At 50.5% G+C, this 19,640-nt stretch overlaps 1 protein-coding gene and 1 long non-coding RNA gene across 11 annotated transcripts in view; one reads left to right on the top strand and one right to left on the bottom strand.

Annotated features, from left to right (window-relative positions):
* FCRL5 (Fc receptor like 5) overlaps positions 1-19,640 on the top strand; it is a 37,488-nt gene that overhangs the window by 5,940 nt on the left and 11,908 nt on the right. Inside the window, exons 2-7 of one of the 5 annotated variants that reach the window (XM_053208895.1) lie at positions 4,617-4,637; positions 5,862-6,116; positions 8,015-8,269; positions 8,551-8,835; positions 10,256-10,528; positions 13,183-13,461. In XM_053208895.1, the coding sequence (XP_053064870.1) occupies positions 4,617-4,637; positions 5,862-6,116; positions 8,015-8,269; positions 8,551-8,835; positions 10,256-10,528; positions 13,183-13,461 (1,368 nt within the window). The remainder of the gene's footprint in view (positions 1-4,616; positions 4,638-5,861; positions 6,117-8,014; positions 8,270-8,550; positions 8,836-10,255; positions 10,529-13,182; positions 13,462-19,640) is intronic. The other 4 variants (XM_053208896.1, XM_053208897.1, XM_053208899.1 and 1 more) reach the window with 4 other exon arrangements.
* On the bottom strand, positions 4,319-12,368 carry LOC128312954 (uncharacterized). Of its 6 annotated transcripts, XR_008292981.1 has the most exons (6): positions 10,846-12,288; positions 10,332-10,435; positions 8,463-8,797; positions 8,020-8,316; positions 7,847-7,885; positions 4,379-6,110 (listed from the first exon to the last, which is right to left on the bottom strand). It is a non-coding gene; the product is annotated as an uncharacterized LOC128312954 (long non-coding RNA). The 6 variants fall into 6 exon arrangements; XR_008292979.1 differs by having other exon boundaries at positions 4,319-6,110; positions 7,986-8,316; positions 8,463-10,435; positions 10,846-12,368; XR_008292978.1 differs by having other exon boundaries at positions 4,319-6,110; positions 8,463-10,435; positions 10,846-12,368.

The raw sequence follows: 19,640 nt of genomic DNA, 5'->3' as shown, positions 1-19,640 counted from the left end.
TTGTTGCCATAGCAGACTGAATGCACTAAGGTACCATATTTAGAGGATTCTGAATTGGACTATACATTTACCTTCACCAGGGAGTGTGTGTTTTTATGTTCCTAATTAGTGTCCTTGCTTTAGTGCCCTTGAGGAACTCTTTTGCTTTTCTCATAAGGCAGGTCTAGTGGTGGTGAATTCCCCCCAGCTTTTGTCTCAGAAAGTTTTTTTTTTAATGTTATTTATTTTTGAGAGAAAGAGCATGAATGGGGGAGGGGCAGAGAGAGAAAGGGAGACAGAGAATCCCAAGTAGGCTCTGAGTTGTCAGTGTAGAGCCCAACGCAGGGCTCAAACTCACAAACTGCAAGATCATCACCTGAGCAGAAGTCAGATGATTAACCAGCTGAGCCACCCAGGAGCCCCTGTCTTGGAAAGTCTTTCTCTCTCCTTCATTTTGCTGGGTATAGTATTTCAACTGGCAGTGGTTTGTTGTTTTTTTTTCTTTCAGTGTTTCGAATATATGACCCCACTCTACCCTGGCCTACGATATTGCTAAAGAAATCCACTATAAATCTTACAGGGGGTTCTTTGTATGAGACTCTTTGATGCATTGTTTTTCTCTTACTGATTTCAAAATTCTCCTTGTCTTTGACTTTTGAGAATTTGAGTATAACGTGCTTCAGTTTAGACCTTTTGATGTTCAGCCTGTTAGGGGTTATTTGGGAGCCATGAACCTAGATATAGATTTCCCTCCCCAGATTTGGGAAGTTCTTGGTCGTTATTTCTTTAAATAATCTTTCTCTTCTTGTTCTCTGCTCCTTCTGGGACTTCAGTAATAGGTACATTGATTCACTTATTGTTTTCCCAAAAGTCACCGAAGCTTTGTTCACTTTTTCATTTTTTCTTTTTCTTCTAACTGGGTAATTTCAAACAGCCTGTCTTCAAATTTGCTCATTCTTTCTCCTAAGTGACCAGTTATGCTGTTGCCGCTACTGAATTTTTCAGTTTGGTCACTGTATTCTTTAGTGCCAAGATTCCTGTTTGATTCTTTTTCATGTTTTCTATTTGTTAAACTTCTCATTTGGTTTGTGTATCGTTTTCCTGATTTCATTTAGTTGTGTCCTTATAGCTCACCGAGCTTCCTTAAGACTATTATTTTGAGTTCTGTGTCAAATAGTTCATGAATCTCCTTTTCTTTAGGGTCAGTTGCTGGAGCTTTATTAGTTTCCACTGATGTTGTCATATTTGCCTGACTTTTCATGACCAGTGCAACTCTGCATTGGTGTCTCTATTTAGAAGAGCTGATACCTTCACAGACTGGTTTTGGAAGGTAAATACCTTCTGCGGCCTCCCTGGGGTTATAAGGCTGCCTCCAAGATATGGTTGAACAGAGCTGGAGCTGGGTTTCACGGCTGTTGCTGGGTCCGCAGTTGGCGGTTCCATTGCCAGGGGTATGAACGGATCTCATTTCTGCTGGGTCCTTGAGTACTCTCCCACAGAGTTAGGCTGATTCCTAGATGGCCAAGACTGCCTGTAGACTGCAGCAGAATGGCACTGGAGCTGGGGTCACAGGACTACTTTGGCAACAACAGTTGGGTCTGAGCTCAGCAGGCCATGATGCTGGGGCATAGAAGGGGATGGTTCCTCTCGAGTCTCTCGGCAGTAGGATCTAGATGCAAGACCATGAACAAATGAGACCAGATTTGAGTCCCCAGAAAGACGAGGCAGCTCTAGGTCTGCAGCTGGGCTCACAGTCAGTGAGTCTTCTGCCAGGGCATGTGCCCGCCTTCTCAAAGTGATCCTCCTTGGTCTTGGGCTCCAATGGGATTGTGCAATCTCCTACCCAGGTCCCAAAGCTTCCCCGCTTTTATCTATGGATGGCTGCCAAATACTTGCTTCTGTGGGAGACACAGGTTGGAGAACTCCTATTCCATCATCTCACTCGTGTCATTTTTTTTTTTTTTAATGTTTATTTATTTTTGAGACAGAGAGAGACAGAGCATGAATGGGAGAGGGTCAGAGAGAGAGGGAGACACGGAATCCGAAGCAGGCTCCAGGCTCTGACCTGTCAGCACAGAGCCCGGCGCGGGGCTCAAACTCATGGACCGTGAGATCATGACCTGAGCCGAAGTCGGACGCCCAACTGACTGAGCCACCCAGGCGCCCCTCACGTCATTTTTCTAGTACACGGCACTAACTGCATCTGCGGGTGTGTTTCAGTCTCTATCAGTTCACACACACAAAGGGGTTTGTTTTTACCAACACTGAAAACCTTAGAATAAAATATTTATTCATGTATTTCACAAAAACTTTTAGTGACACATATGCACAGCCCTGTACAGGGTGCTGAGAATGATGGGAAAGCATGGGAGGCAGCATTTCTGTGCTCAGAAAGCTCATGATCTAAAAGGGCCTCCAGGGGCGCCTGGGGGGCTCAGTCGGTTAAACATCCAACTCTCGATTTCGGCTCAGGTCATGACCTCACAGTTCAGGAGTTCAAGCCCTACATCAGGCTCTGTGCTGACAGCGCGGAGCCTGCTTGGGATTTTCTCTCTCCCTCTCTCTCTGCCCTTCTGCTGCTTGCGCTCTCTCAAAATAAATACACAATAAGTAAATAAATAAATAAGTAGGCCTCCAGCAAACCCAGTGTACAAGAAACATCCACCTAACAAGAGCCCAGTTAAATAAGTGTCCAAAGTTACCAACAGTGGTGTAAGCAAATACCACACTGCCTGCCAAGGAGCTGGTAATGCCTTCAGGAGACAGAGAGCAGGAGCTAGAGGAGGCAGACATGTAGCGGGGCCCAGTGGCAGGAAAAAGACCCCATAGTTGGAAGCTGCACCAAACACTCCAGAAATAGGACATCCCAATGTTGTGCCAACACAGAGGGACAGGTTAGGGTAATGGCCTGGAGCACATGCTTTGGGGCCAAATAGCACGTGTTCAGACAAATGGCCCCAAACTCCGTTCTGCTGCCTACTGGCTACTTAAACCAGTTTACAGCCTGTAAAACAGGGATGATCCTAGAACTTACTTCACAGAGATGTTGACAAGATCACCTAAAACACTACACGTAAACATCTACCACATGGAATATACTCGGGAAAATTTTAGCCACATTTAAAACAATACAAAGTCCACGGTGACCAAGATACTTGGGCAATGGGAAATGATCCACTGTTCTCTATAAAGCTCGTAGGTCTGGATTACTTCTCCCCACCAGCCTCATGTGGAGAGGGACAGTACCGCTTGCTCACTGCTGGATCTCCTTTGTCCTATCCAGGCCCTGGCACATAGTCGGCATTTTAAAATTTGCTGAATAGGGGCGCCTGGGTGGCTCAGTCGGTTGAGCGACTGACTTCGGCTCAGGTCATGATCTTGCGGTTCGTGGGTTTGAGCCCTGCATCGGGCTCTGTGCTGACAGCTTGGAGCCTGGAGCCTGCTTGGGATTCTGTGTCTCCCTCTCTCTCTGCCCCTCCCCCACTCAAGCTCTGTCTCTGTCTCAGAAATAAAATAAACATTAAAAAAATTTTTTTTTAATTTGTTGAATAAATGAACGGCCCCTCATCTGGAGTGTCTAAGCAGTTTATAAACTTGCCAACTTTGCCTCCTCTGTCTTCCCGTTACCCATTTCTCAAACCTGTACCCCCTACCTCTATTCACTTAGTTACTTAATTCATTACTTAATAAATACACACTCAATATTTACGGAATGTCTCTTAAATGCCAGGCACTGTTGTAGATCCAGGGGGGCATATGACAAACCTAAGAAGCCACTGCTCTCACAGAACATCTATGCTAGAGGTGGGAAAGTAAACAAGCAAATAATTTGGGATAAACACCCTGAAGAAAAGTAAACATCATCATCTCTCGCCCCTGCCTTCTAACCAGCCTCTCTGCTTCACATCCGGTCTCACGGACGTCTACCCACCGTCATAATGCTCCACCGAAGTTACAAATTCTAACCTTACCGTTCTCCTACTTGAAGCCTTTCCATGGCTCCCTGTTGATGATGGTAACACTGCAGCTTTTAGAAGAAACCCACAGCTACTTACCGCCCATGACGCGAGCCCTGCATGCCTCTCCGACCCGAGTCCCCCTCACTCTCTTCCTTCCAGAACTCCGTCTCAGCCCCCCTGAACACCAGTGCTATTTCTCCACTTCTGTGCCCTTCCTCCTTTCTTACCTCCTCCACCATGTCTCGCCAGGTACAGACACCCTTGCCTGGCTGACTCCTGTTTTCATTCAGTTTTCTCAAGGATCACTCTTTCGGGTACGTGTCACAGCCCATCCCCCTCACCACACACTCACACACACACACTCACTGGCCTCGCTGGCCCTTCCGCCCTCAAGATGCCCGTGTGTGTTTCTACTACCGCACTTCCCTTCCGCACTACGTTATTTTGCTTCCTGCTTCTGCTCCCCCAGCCATCAACTCCTTGCCAGCAGGTACCGTTTTTTTTTTATTCATCTTAGAAGTCCAAGGAGGAGACATTTGACAAGTGTCTGTTAAGTTTTTTAAATGAATTTCTATTGAAAGAAATAATAAAATGAACAGAAAACAATAGCCATGACTTTTGAAAAACCGAAGAATCCTTGCTCTGTGTTCATCTCTGGCTAATTTATTTATTTTGCAGCTCCTGTCAGTGGAAAATCTGGTGAGTTCTCGTCTCTTTTGTTCTTCGGGTGTCCCTGGATAAGAATGTCTCCCTAAAAAACACGAGGTGCTTGCAATGTCTGTCTGAGGGTCTCCAATAGCTCCTGTTCTCGCCGAGACCAGAAGGGGTGTGAAAGTGTCACGTGCTCTGCTGGCACCACCCAAGGGCCAGGACAGCCACACGCCCCCCTCCCCCCCGCCCCGTCCTCTCCCTGGAAGAACTAAGAAATGCACAAGCGGCTCCTGGCCTTCAGTAGACCCTGAACTTAACCCTACCGCAGATGGAACCCACTTGACCATGCAGGACGTCCTCAACTCCACGGCAAACGCGCAGGGCTTGGGATAAGGTTTTCTCCCATCAGCAAGCTCGAAGAACGTCTCTGTAAGCATCGCACTGTGAAGACGCGAGCAGGAATACTACGTTCTCTACACATTTAGAAGTAAAATCCTGCAGGAAATGTTCCTCCTCCAGAAAAACATCCAGCAACTAGGCCCTCAAAAAGAAGAAATGCACCCCAAATAGGAATCGGGGGAGAAGACATATTATCTGTGTCACACATTTTCTTAGTTCTGACTCCCACCACCATTCCCCTGGGTCAGAGAATGTCCTGAATATTTGAGGATTCGCGAACGGCAATACAACCGCTCTCCTTGCCCGAAATCAGCTGCCCCGGGATTTCATCCTTGTCTGGCTCACTTCTGGATTCCAGCAAACGACCTGTCCGTTCCTTGCTCTGCCACAATCAGCTGTGACAAGAGTCTCTGGGCATCTGAAACATCATCTGCGACACGAAGGTGTTAGACAAGTTAATCCCTCAGGCTTTACTCAGTGCCAAAACCTTCAGAAAATAGGATTTATCCCGTGAGAGAAAGTGCACACCTGTGATGCGCACAGCTCCCTGGGAGGTCCCCATGAGTCGGTGGACGTGATGAAGTAGGAGGGCAGGGGCGGCCTTCTCTAGCGCCCGTAAGAAGCCAACTGGCCATTGATCCCACTGACACTTGGCGGCGAACCCCGCTGCTTACACTGTCGGCTTGAAATCATTTCTCTCATTGCCATCCCCTGGGGGCTCCAATCCACAAACAGCCGTGAGCAACCACTGACCCTCCCAGGAGGCTTTCCTGGGGATCCCCCCAAGCCTGGTCCTCGGGTCCGTCCCACACAGACGACCGTGGCGGGGACCACAGGCGTCCCCATCTCAGGCTCTGTCTCTCTCTTCCTCAGAAGCTGTGGCCAAACCCGTGATTTCCCTCCATCCTCCATGGACCGTCGTCTTCACAGGAGAGACAGTGACCCTGACTTGTCACGTATTGCACTTGCACGCTCCACAGAAAATAAAACGGTTCCTTTGGTACCTCGAGGGGAGAATGCTACGTGAAACCCCAGGAAACACCCTGGAGGTCCGTGACTCCGGACAGTACAGATGCCAGACCCAGGACTCGCTCCCAAGTGACCACGTGAGCTTGACCTTTTCTTCAGGTGAGAAAAAAAGAAAAGAAACAAACCACAGTTTCTTTAGAAACCACACAGTTACCCAGAAGCTGCCTATGTTTACGGAATAATAATCTATACAGATGAGACCCAGAGATTTGTTGCTCAGATCCAAGAAAATCGGAGAAGCAAATTATTTGAATGGTTTCTGAATCTATGTATAGTTTTGGTTTTTTTAATTATTTTAATTTTTTATTTTTTATTTTTTATTTTTGAAAGCGAGACAGAGTGAGAGTGGGGGAGGGGCAGAGTGAGAGGGAGACACAGAATCCGAAGCAGGCTCTGGGCTCTGAGCTGTCAGCACAGAGCCTGATACGGGCTCGAACTCACAAACTGTGAGATCACGACCTGAGCTGAAGTTGGACGTTCAGCTGACTGAGCCACCCAGGCACCCCACACGTGTAGTTTCAAACTTATAAAATTTATTTGGAATAATAAGCAGCATGAGGATTTTTCAGATGGACAGGCAGACAGACAGACAGAGGTACAGCTGACCCATGAATGCCACGGGGTTGAAATGCACGGGTCCCCTTCCCTGCAGACTTTCTACAGGACAGGACTGTAAATGTATTTTCTCTTCCTGATGATTTTCTTAATAACATTTCCCTCCAGTTTACTTCCTTCCAACAATATGGTCTATGATATAGAGAACATACAAAATACGTGTTAATGTCACAAAATGCATAATTCTCAGATTTTCCACTGCATGGGGGGTCGGTGCCCCACCCCCATGTTGTGCAAGGGTATAATGTATACAGACAACAAGAAAAAAAGAAGAAACATTTCTCTTTTTCCCTGTGTCCTAAAGCCACCTGTTTTTGTTTTTTGTTTTTTTATGTAAAGAGATTCTGATTTATTTTGGTGTAATTTCTTTCTGAATTAAAAAGAAGAAGAGAGAGAATCCCAAGCAGGCTCTGCCCTGCCAGCACAGAGCCCAACACAGGGCTCGATCTCACCAACCGTGAGATCACGACCTGAGTGAGATCGGGAGTCTGATGCTTAACTGACTGAGCCACCCAGGCACCCCAGAAAGAATAATAAATAAAGCCACCTGTTTGAATTCAAAGCAAGTTATGATGTTCTCTGATTTCATGAACAAGGAAGCGGTATGGTAACAAGGAGAAAGTAAGATGCTTATCCTCTCTGAGCTGGCAATTCCCCTCTTAAGAATTTACCTACTGGAGGGGCACCTGGGTGGCTCAGGCAGTTAAGCCGCCGACTTCAGTTCAGGTCATGATCTTACGGTTCGTGGGTTCGAGCCCCGCGTCGGGCTCTGTGCTGACAGCTGGGAGCCTGGAGCCTGCTTCGGATTCTGCGTCTCCCTCTCTCTCTGGTCCTCCCCCGCTCACACTCTGTCTCTCTCTGCTTCAAAAATAAATATTAAAAAAAAAAAAAAAAAAAGAATTCACCTACTGGAATCATAGACACACTCCCCCCAAACTGAAGGACACTGAACGGTCAAGAAAAGAAAGCTCATTAAGTAAATTACATGGCATCGCACTGAAGGGAAACTTTGCGGCCGTTAGAAGCCAGGTTCGGTAGCGAGACCGACGGCCTAGAGAAGGGTTCGTAGCAGAGTAGGTTGTCAAATACGCAAACACTGCTGCAGTTTCATAAAGAGAACACGGCAGACTCTCACGTACGTGCCCATGGAAAAGAGCACCCGACACGTGCACGTCCACATCTGGGCCGCGAGGCGGGAAGGGATCTGTACTTACATTTCTGCTTTCCGAGTCTTCTCAGGACACGTGTCCACTCTAAAATCAGAATAAAAGCGGATTGTAGTTATTTTATGCGTTCTTCTCCCCCATCCCAATCCTAGAAAATCCGTTGGGGACACTAATCAAGAGAAGGCACCGAGTGACCAGGCTCGCGTTGTCTTGCAGCGAACCTGATCCTGCAGGCTCCCCCCTTCGTGTTCGAAGGCGACTCTGTGGTTCTGAGATGCCGAGCAAACGCAGAAATCACTCTGGATACCACGACACTGCATAGGCGGGGCGAGGTCCTGAGCGTCTCTGATGAAAGTTCCGACTTCCGCATCGAGCAAGCGAGTCTCAAAGATAACGGAGACTATCGCTGTTCCGGATTTAAGAATGGCTGCTGTTCCTACTCTTCCAACACGATCAACATCGAAGTCCAAGGTAAAGCCTTCGTTATCTGCGAGACGGGCTTGCTGAAAGGACGCTCCCTGAGGCAGCAGAGGGTGAGAAGGGTGGGCTGGGATACCCCCGCACCTCAGGGCTCACTCCTGCGAGCATCGGAGGAAGCGCAGGGGTGCTTTGAGCTGAAGGGGGTTGCGGATGGAAAGCGGCCTCCCCCCTGCCTGCTGTGCACCTTCCGCGGCTGCTGCAGACGGGCTGTGTTTCTCTCCAGAGCAGTTCAGGGCCTCACTGCTCTGGGGACCGTTGTGATCCTTCTCTAGAGCTGTTTCCACGTCCCGTGCTGACAGCCAGCCTCTCACCAACCGTCTCTGGGAAGTCAGTGACCCTGACCTGCAAGACCCAGCTCCCTCCGCTGAGGTCGGACGTCAAACTCTGGTTCCGCTTCTTCAAAGACGACGACATGCTGCAGTTGGGCTCGGAAAGCTTTCTGAAAATCCCGACCCTCACCACGAGGAGCAGAGACCCGCCGTATTACTGGTGCGAGGCCCAGAGAGGGTCTTCCGGCGTCTGCAAACAGAGCCAGAAATCCCAGCTACGCGTGCAGAGTGAGTGTCAGCGGGTTCTCATCCGCCAGGACCCAGGGACGGGGCAGGAGCCAGGAGGAGCCGCACATCAGTGCTTGATTGTCCTGCTGGTCAACTGGAGCCCAGCCCCTCCGGCTTCTTCGGGCCTTGTACTGCCTCCCAACCAATCTCTTGCCTTACCCGCTTCCTGCCTCGTCCCCAAGTCACCTGCATGGGTCTGCTCAGGCTGCATGGCCTGCACGCAGAAGTGCATTCTCTCACAGCCCCGGGGACTACGAGTCCAAGATCAAGGAGCAGTAGGTTGGCGTCTCAAGAGAGCGCTTTCCGTCCTGCAGCTGGCCGGCTTCTCGCCGAGTCCTACCTGGGCCTCTTTCCTCTGCTGTCATAAGAGCCCCGGTCTGACCTGATTAGAGCCCCACCTATAGCCTCCTTTAACTTGGATTACCTCCTCAAAGGCCCCGTCTCCAAATACAGCCACCTCTGGGGTTAGGGCTTCCACACAGGCATTTTGGAGGAACACGGTGCAGCCAGTGACGTCCTGATGTCTCTGCTGTCTCCCAGATCTCTGAGCAAGGGTGTCTCTCTATCTGTCGCGGGCCTCGTGCTCTGTCCAGCCCAGGACCATCACGCCCTTCGATGTGTCCGCAGCGTCTCTTCCCTCCCTCCCTCGTTCTCTCTCCCTCCCTCCCTGTTTGTCTCCATCTCTCTTTCTCCCAGGGATGCAGAAGTATCTTTTCCCAATTAGCAGTTAATTTTTGACAATAACCAACACACACATCCTCGTAAGATACAGAGATGGGTAATAACATCGTAGCCACTCCAGAGATGTAGTCAGGGGTGAGGAGGACCCCCAAAACCACCACTCCTTGACCAGGGCACTCAAGGCCCTTAGGGAAGTCATGGCTGCCTAACCCAGCCCGTCCTAAGGAGACTCTTCATTCAGCACTGGGCCAGTACTCAGCAGGCAGACCCCAGTCCTGGCCTCTGGAAACTCACAGGCCTCCCATCCTGTTCCTGACCCTGTTCTCTCCAAGGGAAACAGAGGGGGTCAGGATGGATGCGGGGAGAGTGCGGGGACAGAGGAGGGGATCCTGGAACAGTGTGTGAATCTGGAAGGGAAAGGATGAAGGGTGGTGCACTGAGCCCAGCCCCAGTGAGTGGAGAAGCGGAGAACAGGGACTGAGCAGAAGACCCCAGGGCTTGGGCAGGTGGGGGCAGCTCTTCCAGGGTCACAGGCAGAAGGAAGGAACAGGGAGGGGTAAAAGAAGGGACTTCTTCCACCAGAGCATCATTTACCCTGGAAGACGGGAGTGGGGTCACCTCAAGGGGGGGCGGATGGGGAGAAGGGGGCACGTGGAAGGCAGGGGCTGAAGCCCGGCCAGCACCAGAAATGTGCAGGGAGGAGGCCCAGCACCCCCTGACTGATGATTCTTTCCCTCAGTCCCTGTGTCTCGTCCTGTCCTCACCCTCAGCCCCCATGGGGCCTCGGTTCCTGAAGGACATACAGTGACGCTTACTTGTAAAGCCGAGAGTGGCTCCTTCCCAATCTTGTACCAATTCCTTCGCGAAGAAGTCGTCATCCAGAAGATGGAGCCCACTCAGGGCATGAAGTCCGTCATGTCTTTGAGGGCAGAGCATTCTGGAAACTACTACTGCACCGCGGACAACGGCCTGGGTGCCCAACGCAGCCTGCCCGTGTACCTCACTGTGACTGGTAAGTCCTGGGCTTGCAGCCCTCCATCCTCGGCCTCCTTCCCCCAGCCCTCCCGTAGTGCTCTCCCGCCTCCAAGGCCCACCGATGTTCCCGGGGACAGCTGCCTGCCTCTCTGCGCCTGGTCGCTGGCACAGTGCAGGCTCCATCAGAGCCCGGGACGTCTGCACCGCAGCTCCCCTCCCGGCCCCACCCGAGGAGACCGGTGCTTTCTCGTGCCCACCCCTCGTCCTGCGAGGCCCCATCCTCGTACGTGCTCTCAGTAACTGCAGAATCAGTCCCCGGGGCCCAGAGGTGACGTCAATTATTGATCACCACACACCTTGATCACTTGGCTCTCGAACGTCACGTATGGATCCCAGCGGGGTACAGAGCCACCAAAGGTACTCAGCCCGCGCGGCGCGATCAGCGTTTCCTCCGCGGGCGCCGGGGAGCAGGAGTGCAGGGGAGAGCGAGTCTGGGAAGCACGGATGACCCCTCCGCCCGATGGCCTTAAGGCCCCCAAAGTGACAAAGGCGAGTGTCGAAAAAGTTACGAACCTACCCGGTTTCTGCGGAGCCTCGAGTCTCAGCGTTGTACCGTCGACACAGAACCAGTTCCGGGCGCACCTTTGGGGGCGGGGGTTGGGGGGGGGTACTCATGCGCAGTCCGGTCCCGGCGCAGGACCCGCGCAGCCTCAGTTTCCGCTTCTGGAGAAAACACACAACCAGGCTGGCGACGAGCCAGAGTGCAGCCGCTCCCGCAGCTCCTGCGCAGAAGGTCGTACGGAACTGGGCCAGGGAGCCCCGACGGAGGCATCGGACCAGGAGGGCAGGGGCTCCGCGCTGCGAACACCCAGAGGCCCGAGGACATCGGGCAGTGACGTCACCGCAAGCGCCCGCCGCGGCGGAAGTGCCTACGTGACGGCGCATGCGCTCGGCTAGCGCTGCGCGCCTTCTGCCGAGGCCTGAGGCGAGCCCGGCCCGGCCTTGTGCACGGTTCTGGGGGCGACCGGCGGGTGTGGACCGGCACCCCGGCCAGCCCCGGGCCGAGGCCCACGAGTACCTGCGGGCCGTGGGGGCAGGGGGGCACCCCGATCTGCGCTGCCCGGGACAGGACTCGAGGAGAGCTCACGGGGGAGCTGAGGGCTGGGAGAGAGCCTGGGACCCGGGCGGAGGCAGGCGCCGAAAGACGCGCAGCGGAAACGAGGGACCCGTCCAGGACCCGGCGGGAGGCTGGCGGTGCAGACTGCAGCGAGCGTGGAAGGGCCGAGGGGCGGAGGACGGGTGGCAGGAGGCCTCAGACCCATGCTCAGGGCTTGGGCCTTATTCCAAAGGGAGCTCCGGGCTCCGCGATCGGGACTCACACCGGAGAGATCACTCGGGCCGCCGGGGTGACGAATGGATGGCAGAAAAGAGAAGAGCCCGCCCTGGGAGCCTCCAGGAGCAGAGCAGAGGCTCCAGAAGAGAGGCCAGACAGGACCTCAGGCCAGCCCCGCCGAAGGGGAAGGGCCCTGAGCACCGTGGCTCGTGGGAGGAGGCGCCGTGACCCAGAAACCGCAGAAACCAAGGGAAGAATGTATTTGAAGCAGAAGATGTGGCCACTTCAGACAAAGCAGAGGTGCGAGCTGATGAGAGACAAGAACTGAGTCACCTCCCTTGGGTTCAGCCACAAAGCGCTGCATGCAAAAGCAGGAGACGGAGAGGAGAAAAGGGAGTCTGGGTGTGACCGCTGCCTCGCTTACCAGCTGCGCGGTTGACTGCTTTGGGCTTCAGTTTCCTCTTCTGTAAAATAGGGGCAGTAATAGCACCTGCCCCATTGGCTTGTTTGATAATTAGTGCTTGCATGCATGTGTTTACAAATTATACACGACAGACACCCGTACAGCAGATGCACATGTGACAGCGCTATATTCTCATTATAATCGCAAACGCGGAAGATCAACGTTATAGATTGGTGGCGATAAGGCAAAAAAGCAGGTTTTCACAGACCAAAACAGGAGTGTGAGGCAAAGAAATGGAGACAGGAAATGTAGGCCCCTTCTCTCAGAAATCCGTCCACAGGAGAAAGGGATGACGGGGAAGAGTACACAGAAATGCGGAAGGTTTTCTGTGGTTGATTTTTTAAATTTTTTGAAGTTTATTTATTTTGAGAGCAAGAAAGAGAGCAAGCAGGGGAGAGGCAGAGAGAGAGGATCCCAAGCAGGCTTCATCAGCACGGAGCCCAGCATGGGCCTCGAACCCATGAACCATGAGATCATGACCTGAGCCGAAACAAAGAGTTGGGCGCTTAACCAACCGAGTCACCCGAGCGCCCCATGCTTTGCTGATTTTCTAATGTGGAGAGGATTAAATACGTCTACATGGAGTTTGGAAGAAGCCGACGGAGCCAGAGAATCTGTATGTGGGACAGAGGCAGGTGGAGAAGGAGGAGGATTCTTCTGGGGTGGGCAGGTGGGGGCAGCTCTTCCAGGGTCACAGGAAGGAGCAGGGAAGGGTAAAAGAAGGGACTTCCTCCACAAGAGCGTCATTTGCACCGGAAAACAGGAGTGGGGTCACCTCAAGGGGGGCGGATGGGGAGAAGGGGGCACGTGGAAGGCAGGGGCTGAAGCCCAGCCAGCACCGGAAATGTGCAGGGAGGAGGCCCAGCACCCGCTGACTGATGATTCTTTCCCTCAGTCCCCGTGTCTCGTCCTGTCCTCACCCTCCGCCCCGGTGGGGCCTTGGTTCCTGAAGGACATACAGTGACACTTTCCTGTAAAGCCGAGAGAGGTTCGCCTCGCATCCTGTACAAGTTTTATCACGAGAATATCAGCCTGGGGAGCAGGTCGGTCCTGTCTGCAGGAGGAGTGTCCCTCCGTGTCACCGTGACGGTGCAGGACTCTGGGAACTACTTCTGTACCGCTGACAATGGCTTCGGGCCCCAGCGCAGTGAGGCCAAGAGCCTCTCTGTCAAAGGTAAGCCCTGCATTCTTGTCAGCCACTCATCTCTGTTTTGCCACTATGTTAAGAGGAAACTGAGGCCCGATGCGACAAGTGGCAAGGCAGCCATCACACCCAGACTCCCTTCTCCTTTGCGTCTTCTGCTTTTGCATGCGGCGTTTTGTGGCTGAACCCCGGGGGCGCTGACTCAGTCCTTGCCTCTCACGCGGTTCTTTCCTTTCAGAAGTCTGCATGGATCTCGCAGTCTCCACCTCCCCAACCTGGCGCCCCTGGCAGCCAGCTGTGGGCCTTAGCCCTCCCTGCCCTGGCTCAGCCTGACCCCTGGATAGTTCAAGGGACTCCCCAGCTTTTACCAGAGGAATGCATTCCCTCCGAGGTTTTCGCATGTTCTGTAGATCCCGTCCCGGGAGACTCTTTCTTAACCCAGTGCCCAGAAGCACTAACATTCACGCGTGCACTTGGCTGCAAGCAGGGTCACGCAGCCAAGTAGGCGGCAAGCCCTCAACCGGTCCAGAGTTCCCAAGCCATTCAAGAACTCACGGCAGGGTCGACGAGGGAAGGAGGGAGGGTTTTCTGGAGTTTCCGTGATCTTTTGCCTGAATCCGTGAAAATAAGTTTCATTTTATCGTATCACATTTTTTAAGTTGTTGTTGAAATATGCCATACGTTCAGAAAAGCACACAAATCAGAGGCATACAGCTCATGGTGACCCACGTAATCACCCAAATAGGTGGCATCAAATTTGGAGTGAAGTTGCTTGTGTTTACACTTGGATCTTTGCTTCTTAGGGAGTGAAAGCCCAGTTGTTTGTGGGTTTGGCCGTTTTTTTGTTTTTAATTTTTTTTCATGTTATTTATTTTTGAAAGAGAGAGAGAGAGAGAGAGAGACAGAGGGTGAGTGGGGGAGGAGCAGAGACAAGGAGACACAGAATCGGATGCAGGCTCCAGGCCCCAAGCTGTCAGCACAGACCCCGAGGCGGGGCTCGAACCCACGTAACCGTGAGATCATGACCTGAGCCGAAGTCAGATGCTCAACCCTCTGAGCCACCCAGGCGCCCCTGTTGGTTTATCTGTTTTTATGAGAAATAGAAGGATGATGGAAAAACCATGAGCGGGGTTCACCAGACCATTCTACGTCATGAGGAAACTGAGACCAGGTGTCCCCAGAGGGGAGGGTTGTTTCGTGGACGTCCAGGGAGCGAGAAAAACAAGAGAACACTTGCAGGCACAAGGAAGAGCTGGGAGATCTCTCAGAAAATCACTTATTTCTCCAGAGCAGGTGATACTGGCCTGTGACGAGCTCAAAGCTCACTCTGCTCGCAGGCCACCAGCTATTTTCCTGTGTCCCCACCGTCACCCCTGCTGCTCCTAAGCGCCCTCCCTTCTCTCCACCTCGTGACCTCTGCCACGCCGGCATCAACTGCTTGGCTTCTGGCTGCGACTCCTTGCCGTGTATCTCAGCCTCTGCCCGGCCTCCAGGGCCGGATGGCTCGAGCCAAGGCAGCGGTAGGACCGGGCGGGCAGCCGGGCCCCGGGGGGCCGCAGGCCATGCACTGCCCACCTCCAGCCCAACAAAAGCGTGGAGACGACACAGCACAGCACGAACTACGGTTCAGAAAATACTTGTTTTAGGGACCCGTGTGCACGGCAGGGACTCTGGGGTTTCCTAGAAAGAGCCAGCGTAGCTGAAAACACTTGGGTCGTCCGATCTAAGTATGAGTCAGAAAACCTGAATTCTGGCTCTGGCTATGAAAATGTGGTTCGTAATTCGGGCAAAACGTGTAAACTGCCTTTGTCTTACTGTTTCCACCGTATGCTGGAAGTTAGGCAAGACGGTGATTAGCGTCCCTCTGAGCCCCAGAGAAGACAGAGGGGGCAGAGCGGGGCGTGCTGCCGAGCTGGGCCCGTTTGCCCGGCCCCCCGGGGGAGAGCGCCACCGACGGCTTCACCGTCGCTCCCGGCGGCGCGAGGGGAGGCACCGCCGGGGCCATGGAAGGGGGCAGGAGTCAGAGCACGATTGCGGCTGGAGGCAGCAGCTGGTGAGTATGTAAACTGGCAACGTGCTGGTCTTAGGAACACATGAGTCCGGTGGAGTTGTCTTATCTTTGAACAGACAGATCTGAAGGCTCTCTTCCTCCTGGACAACCTCTGTCTCAGGTCACAGAAATCAGGAATGACCAAAGGCAGACATTCCCCCAACGTAAATTGTGGGGTCAAGAGATTAGTTAAGAAATTTAAGTGTTGTGAGACCCAGGCTCCGAAGCCGGAACGTAACCTACCTAGGAAAGGCCCCAGCCCTAAGGCGCCGTCCATCCCATTACCACGTTTTATTTTCTTCTCAAACTTAGCAATGCCTCAAACTTCTTTATCTCCTGTTTCTTGCCTGCCTCCCTCAAAACCACATTGTAAGCTTCATGAGAACAGAGCCTCGTCACTCTGGGTCTCCGCCACATCCCTGTGCCTACTTGGCACCTGGCACAGTGCGGGTCCTCAGTCGGCATTCATAAAACGATGAACAAAAAGCCTTTGAGGCAAGATGAGGAAGAGAACACTGATCTTTGCATCCACTCCTGCACGTGGGCAGAAGTTCATGAGCCCTAGATTCGCAGACAACTGTCTGTGAGCTGGGAAGCTTCACTGTGAGCCAGGCAGATACTCTGACAAAACTATGTACTTTTTTGAGGGACTGTGCCCCAAAGAAACGACAAAGAGAGTTTGCGGGAAGGTGTTCTGATAAGATACACCCATTTGGAACCTATCACCAGCCCTGGGTCAACGAAACACACACACACACACACACACACACACACACACACACACACACAGCATTCTCAAGCAGATACAAGACTCTGAATATACCTCCATCCATTGAAGGATTAGTTATAAGCAAAAAGAAGCAGAATATGGGAGTTTTGCATTGATGCATTTGAAACTATAAAAGGGGAAGAAAGGACACGTAATTCATAATACTTTTAAAAAGAATTGCCATAGGAAACAAAAAAAACCCACAAATTCTTCTAACTATTCTCAATACAATTAAAGACAATACGGACTCCAGAAAAAAAAAAATGCAAAAAGGAACAAACAGGTTAAAGGGGAGATGATAAGAAAACAGAAGATATTTTATAAATTAGCAGAGCTCGGAAGAAAAGCCAAACAACCCCCACAAAGCTCTCTTAGAAATGAAATCCAAGTTTGAAGCCTTAAGAACAGGATGTATCCTTCTGAAAACCGTTAATCAAAGGGAGAATTGGTTTCAGAAAACCTGACAGAATGCAAAGTAGAAAAAGAGAAACGAAAGCAACACAGTTCGAAATATGGAGACCAGTGAAGACCCCGTGTGGAATGTCCCTAAGATAGGAAACCAAACTGAAGACAAAAAACAAAAGTCCAAGATGTAATAAAAAATTTTCCCAAAGTGAAGAAAATTGAATATGTAGATCGAAAGGCCTGGGTGGTTCAGTCGGTTGAGCGTCCGACTTCGGCTCAGGTCATGATCTCACGGTTCATGAGTTCAAGCCCTGCATTGGGCTCTGTGCTGACAGCTCGGAGCCTGGAGCCTGTTTCGGCTTCTGTGTCTCCCTCTCTGCCCCTCCCCACTGTGTGTGTGTGTGTGTGTGTGTGTGTGTGTGTGTGTGTGTGTGTGTCTTAAAAATAAATAAACATTTAAAATTAAAAAAAAAACATACTCTGATAAGGTTACTGAATTTCGAGATTATATATGCACATGTGTGTGCATGTGTTTGTTGTGTGCACATGCATTGTGTGTGGGTGTGCGTGCACATGTGATCAAGGCAAAAATAAATGAAATTGGTCATCTCAGAAAGAAAGATTATTAGATTTGTCTTAGACTTTGCACAGAAACCAATGCTGGGAGAGAGGAGTCATGTCCAGATTTGCTCATTCGTTCGTTCTTTCTTTCTTTCTTTCTTTCTTTCTTTCTTTCTTTCTTTTTTAATTTACATCCAAATTAGCATGTAGTGCAACAATGATTTCAGGAGTAGATTCCTTAGTGCTCCTTACCCATTTAGCCCATCCCTCCTCCCATATCCCCTCCAGTAACCCTCAGTTTGTTCTCCATATTTATGAGTCTCTTCTGTTTTGTCCCCCTCCCTGTTTTTATATTATTGTTGTTTCCCTTCCCTTATGTTCCTCTGTTTTGTCTCTTAAAGTCCTCATATGAATGAAGTCATACGATTTTTGCCTTTCTCTGACTAATTTCACTTAGCATAATACCCCCCAGTTCCATCCACGTCATTGCAAATGGCAAGATTTCATTCTTTTTGATTGCCGAGTAATACTCCACATCTCCTTTATCCATTCACCCATCCATGGACATTTGGGCTCTTTCCATCCTTTGACTATTGTCAATAGGGCTGCTATAAACATGGGGGTGCATGCGTCCCTTTGAAACAGCACACCTGTATCCGTGGATAAATGCCTAGTAGTGCAATTGCTGGGTCATAGGGTAGTTCTATTTTTAGTTTTATGAGGAACCTCCATACTGTTTTTCCAGAGTGGCTGCACCAGCTTGCATTCCCACCAGCAGTGCAAAAGAGATCCTCTTTCTCCGCAGATTTGCACTTTCAAAGGAGGAAAAAGAATGGAGAATTTTATACCAAATCCAAAAGACATGCTCAAACATGCAGGGACCCAGGGAACTTAGTATCCATTAAACCTTCTCGAACAAGTTATATGATGACAAAATCCAGCCAGCCAAAATATGAATCGATACAAAGGGCTCAAAAGGAGTTAGCTATAAGAAGTACAAGCTGGATCTCTTTGGACCAGCGACCAGCAGAGCCCTGCCTTGGCTGCAGGCTAGAGTCTGGGAGCTCTGAAAACAGGCTCATTACTAATCATCTCTCTGGACCCATTACATTCAGAATCTCTCAGATGTGGTCTCAGAATCTCTATTTTTTTTTTTTTTACACGTCCTTAGTTAAGAATATTGTACACATAGGGTTGAAAACCACTGAATCAGATATGAAAACAAGCCTAATCAACTGTGAGAGTTATGGTCACGGAGAGTGCCAAAGGTGTAAAAAATATATACATAACAAAGAAAAGCTAGTTGGCCAGATGGGGAGAAAGAAATAAGAGAACAAGAATTTTCTCACGATTACTACTGTTATTTCATAGGGGAGCACAAAAAAGAATTGACTTGATACATTTTGAAAAATTAATGACAGCTGTCAAATTTTCCATTTTGTAAGCAATATCTGAATACTTTGCAGGCAGTAACTTCTCATTCATGGATTATAGTTCACCAGCAGCCCATGAAAAATCAGCAAGTAGACAGAAGAGTCACATAGGATACACGGGGGGAGTTGTTCAGATAGAATATCTGTAGGGGCGCCTGGCTCAGGTCATGATCTCACGGCTTCTGAGTTCAAGCCCCCCATCGGGCTCTATGCCAACAGCTCAGAGCCTGGAGCCTGCTTCCGATTCTATGTCTCCCTCTCTCTCTGCCCCTCCCCTGCTCGCTCGCTCGCTCTCTCTCTCTCTCTCTCTCTCTCAAAAATACATAATCATTAAGAGAATAACTGTAGAATTTAGGATTAGGAAGAGACAAGAAATAATAAAAATGAGCCTCTGCATTTCTGTGACTATCACTCATGACAGTGTGGGAGCAGGAGCTCTTACCTCCGTTAATGCAAAGGGAAAAGGGTCCAAAGTTTTTGAAGAACAATCTAGCATAATATATGGTTACTTGAAATGTTCGTATTCCTCACCTGAGAAAAGTCCACTTCTAAGAATTCATGCTCAGAAGCTCATGTGCAAATGTACCGTGACGTGTATGCAGGACTGTGGGACGTGACATTGTAGGAGAGCTGGGACATAAACACCTGCTCGTGGGTAACTGCTTCAGTGTACCGTGGTGAATCCATGCACTGGAATGCTTTGCGGTTATTAAAGTAATCGAGCAATGTTTATCCCAAGTTAGCAAATTGTAGATTTCAGAGAGTTGCATTTTGTGGCGTGTGAATCATACCACAATAAGTTGGATCTCTAAAAGCAAATGAGACAGATCTCCAAGCAATGACGTGGAAAGATGCTCATGGTGCGTTCCTGAAGGAAAGACCAGGCACAGACCAGTGCGTATATTGTGGTCCTGTGCGTGTGCGTGCCTGTATGCTTTTATGTGTCTATTGATGTGTTGATATGCGTGAGTGTTCTGGTACAGGGAAAGAT

This window comes from Acinonyx jubatus, chromosome E4 (assembly GCF_027475565.1).
Source record: "Acinonyx jubatus isolate Ajub_Pintada_27869175 chromosome E4, VMU_Ajub_asm_v1.0, whole genome shotgun sequence".
Taxonomy (NCBI): Eukaryota; Metazoa; Chordata; class Mammalia; order Carnivora; family Felidae; genus Acinonyx; species Acinonyx jubatus.
Note: the sequence above shows the minus strand (reverse complement) of the source record. Positions and strands in the feature narration are given on the sequence as shown.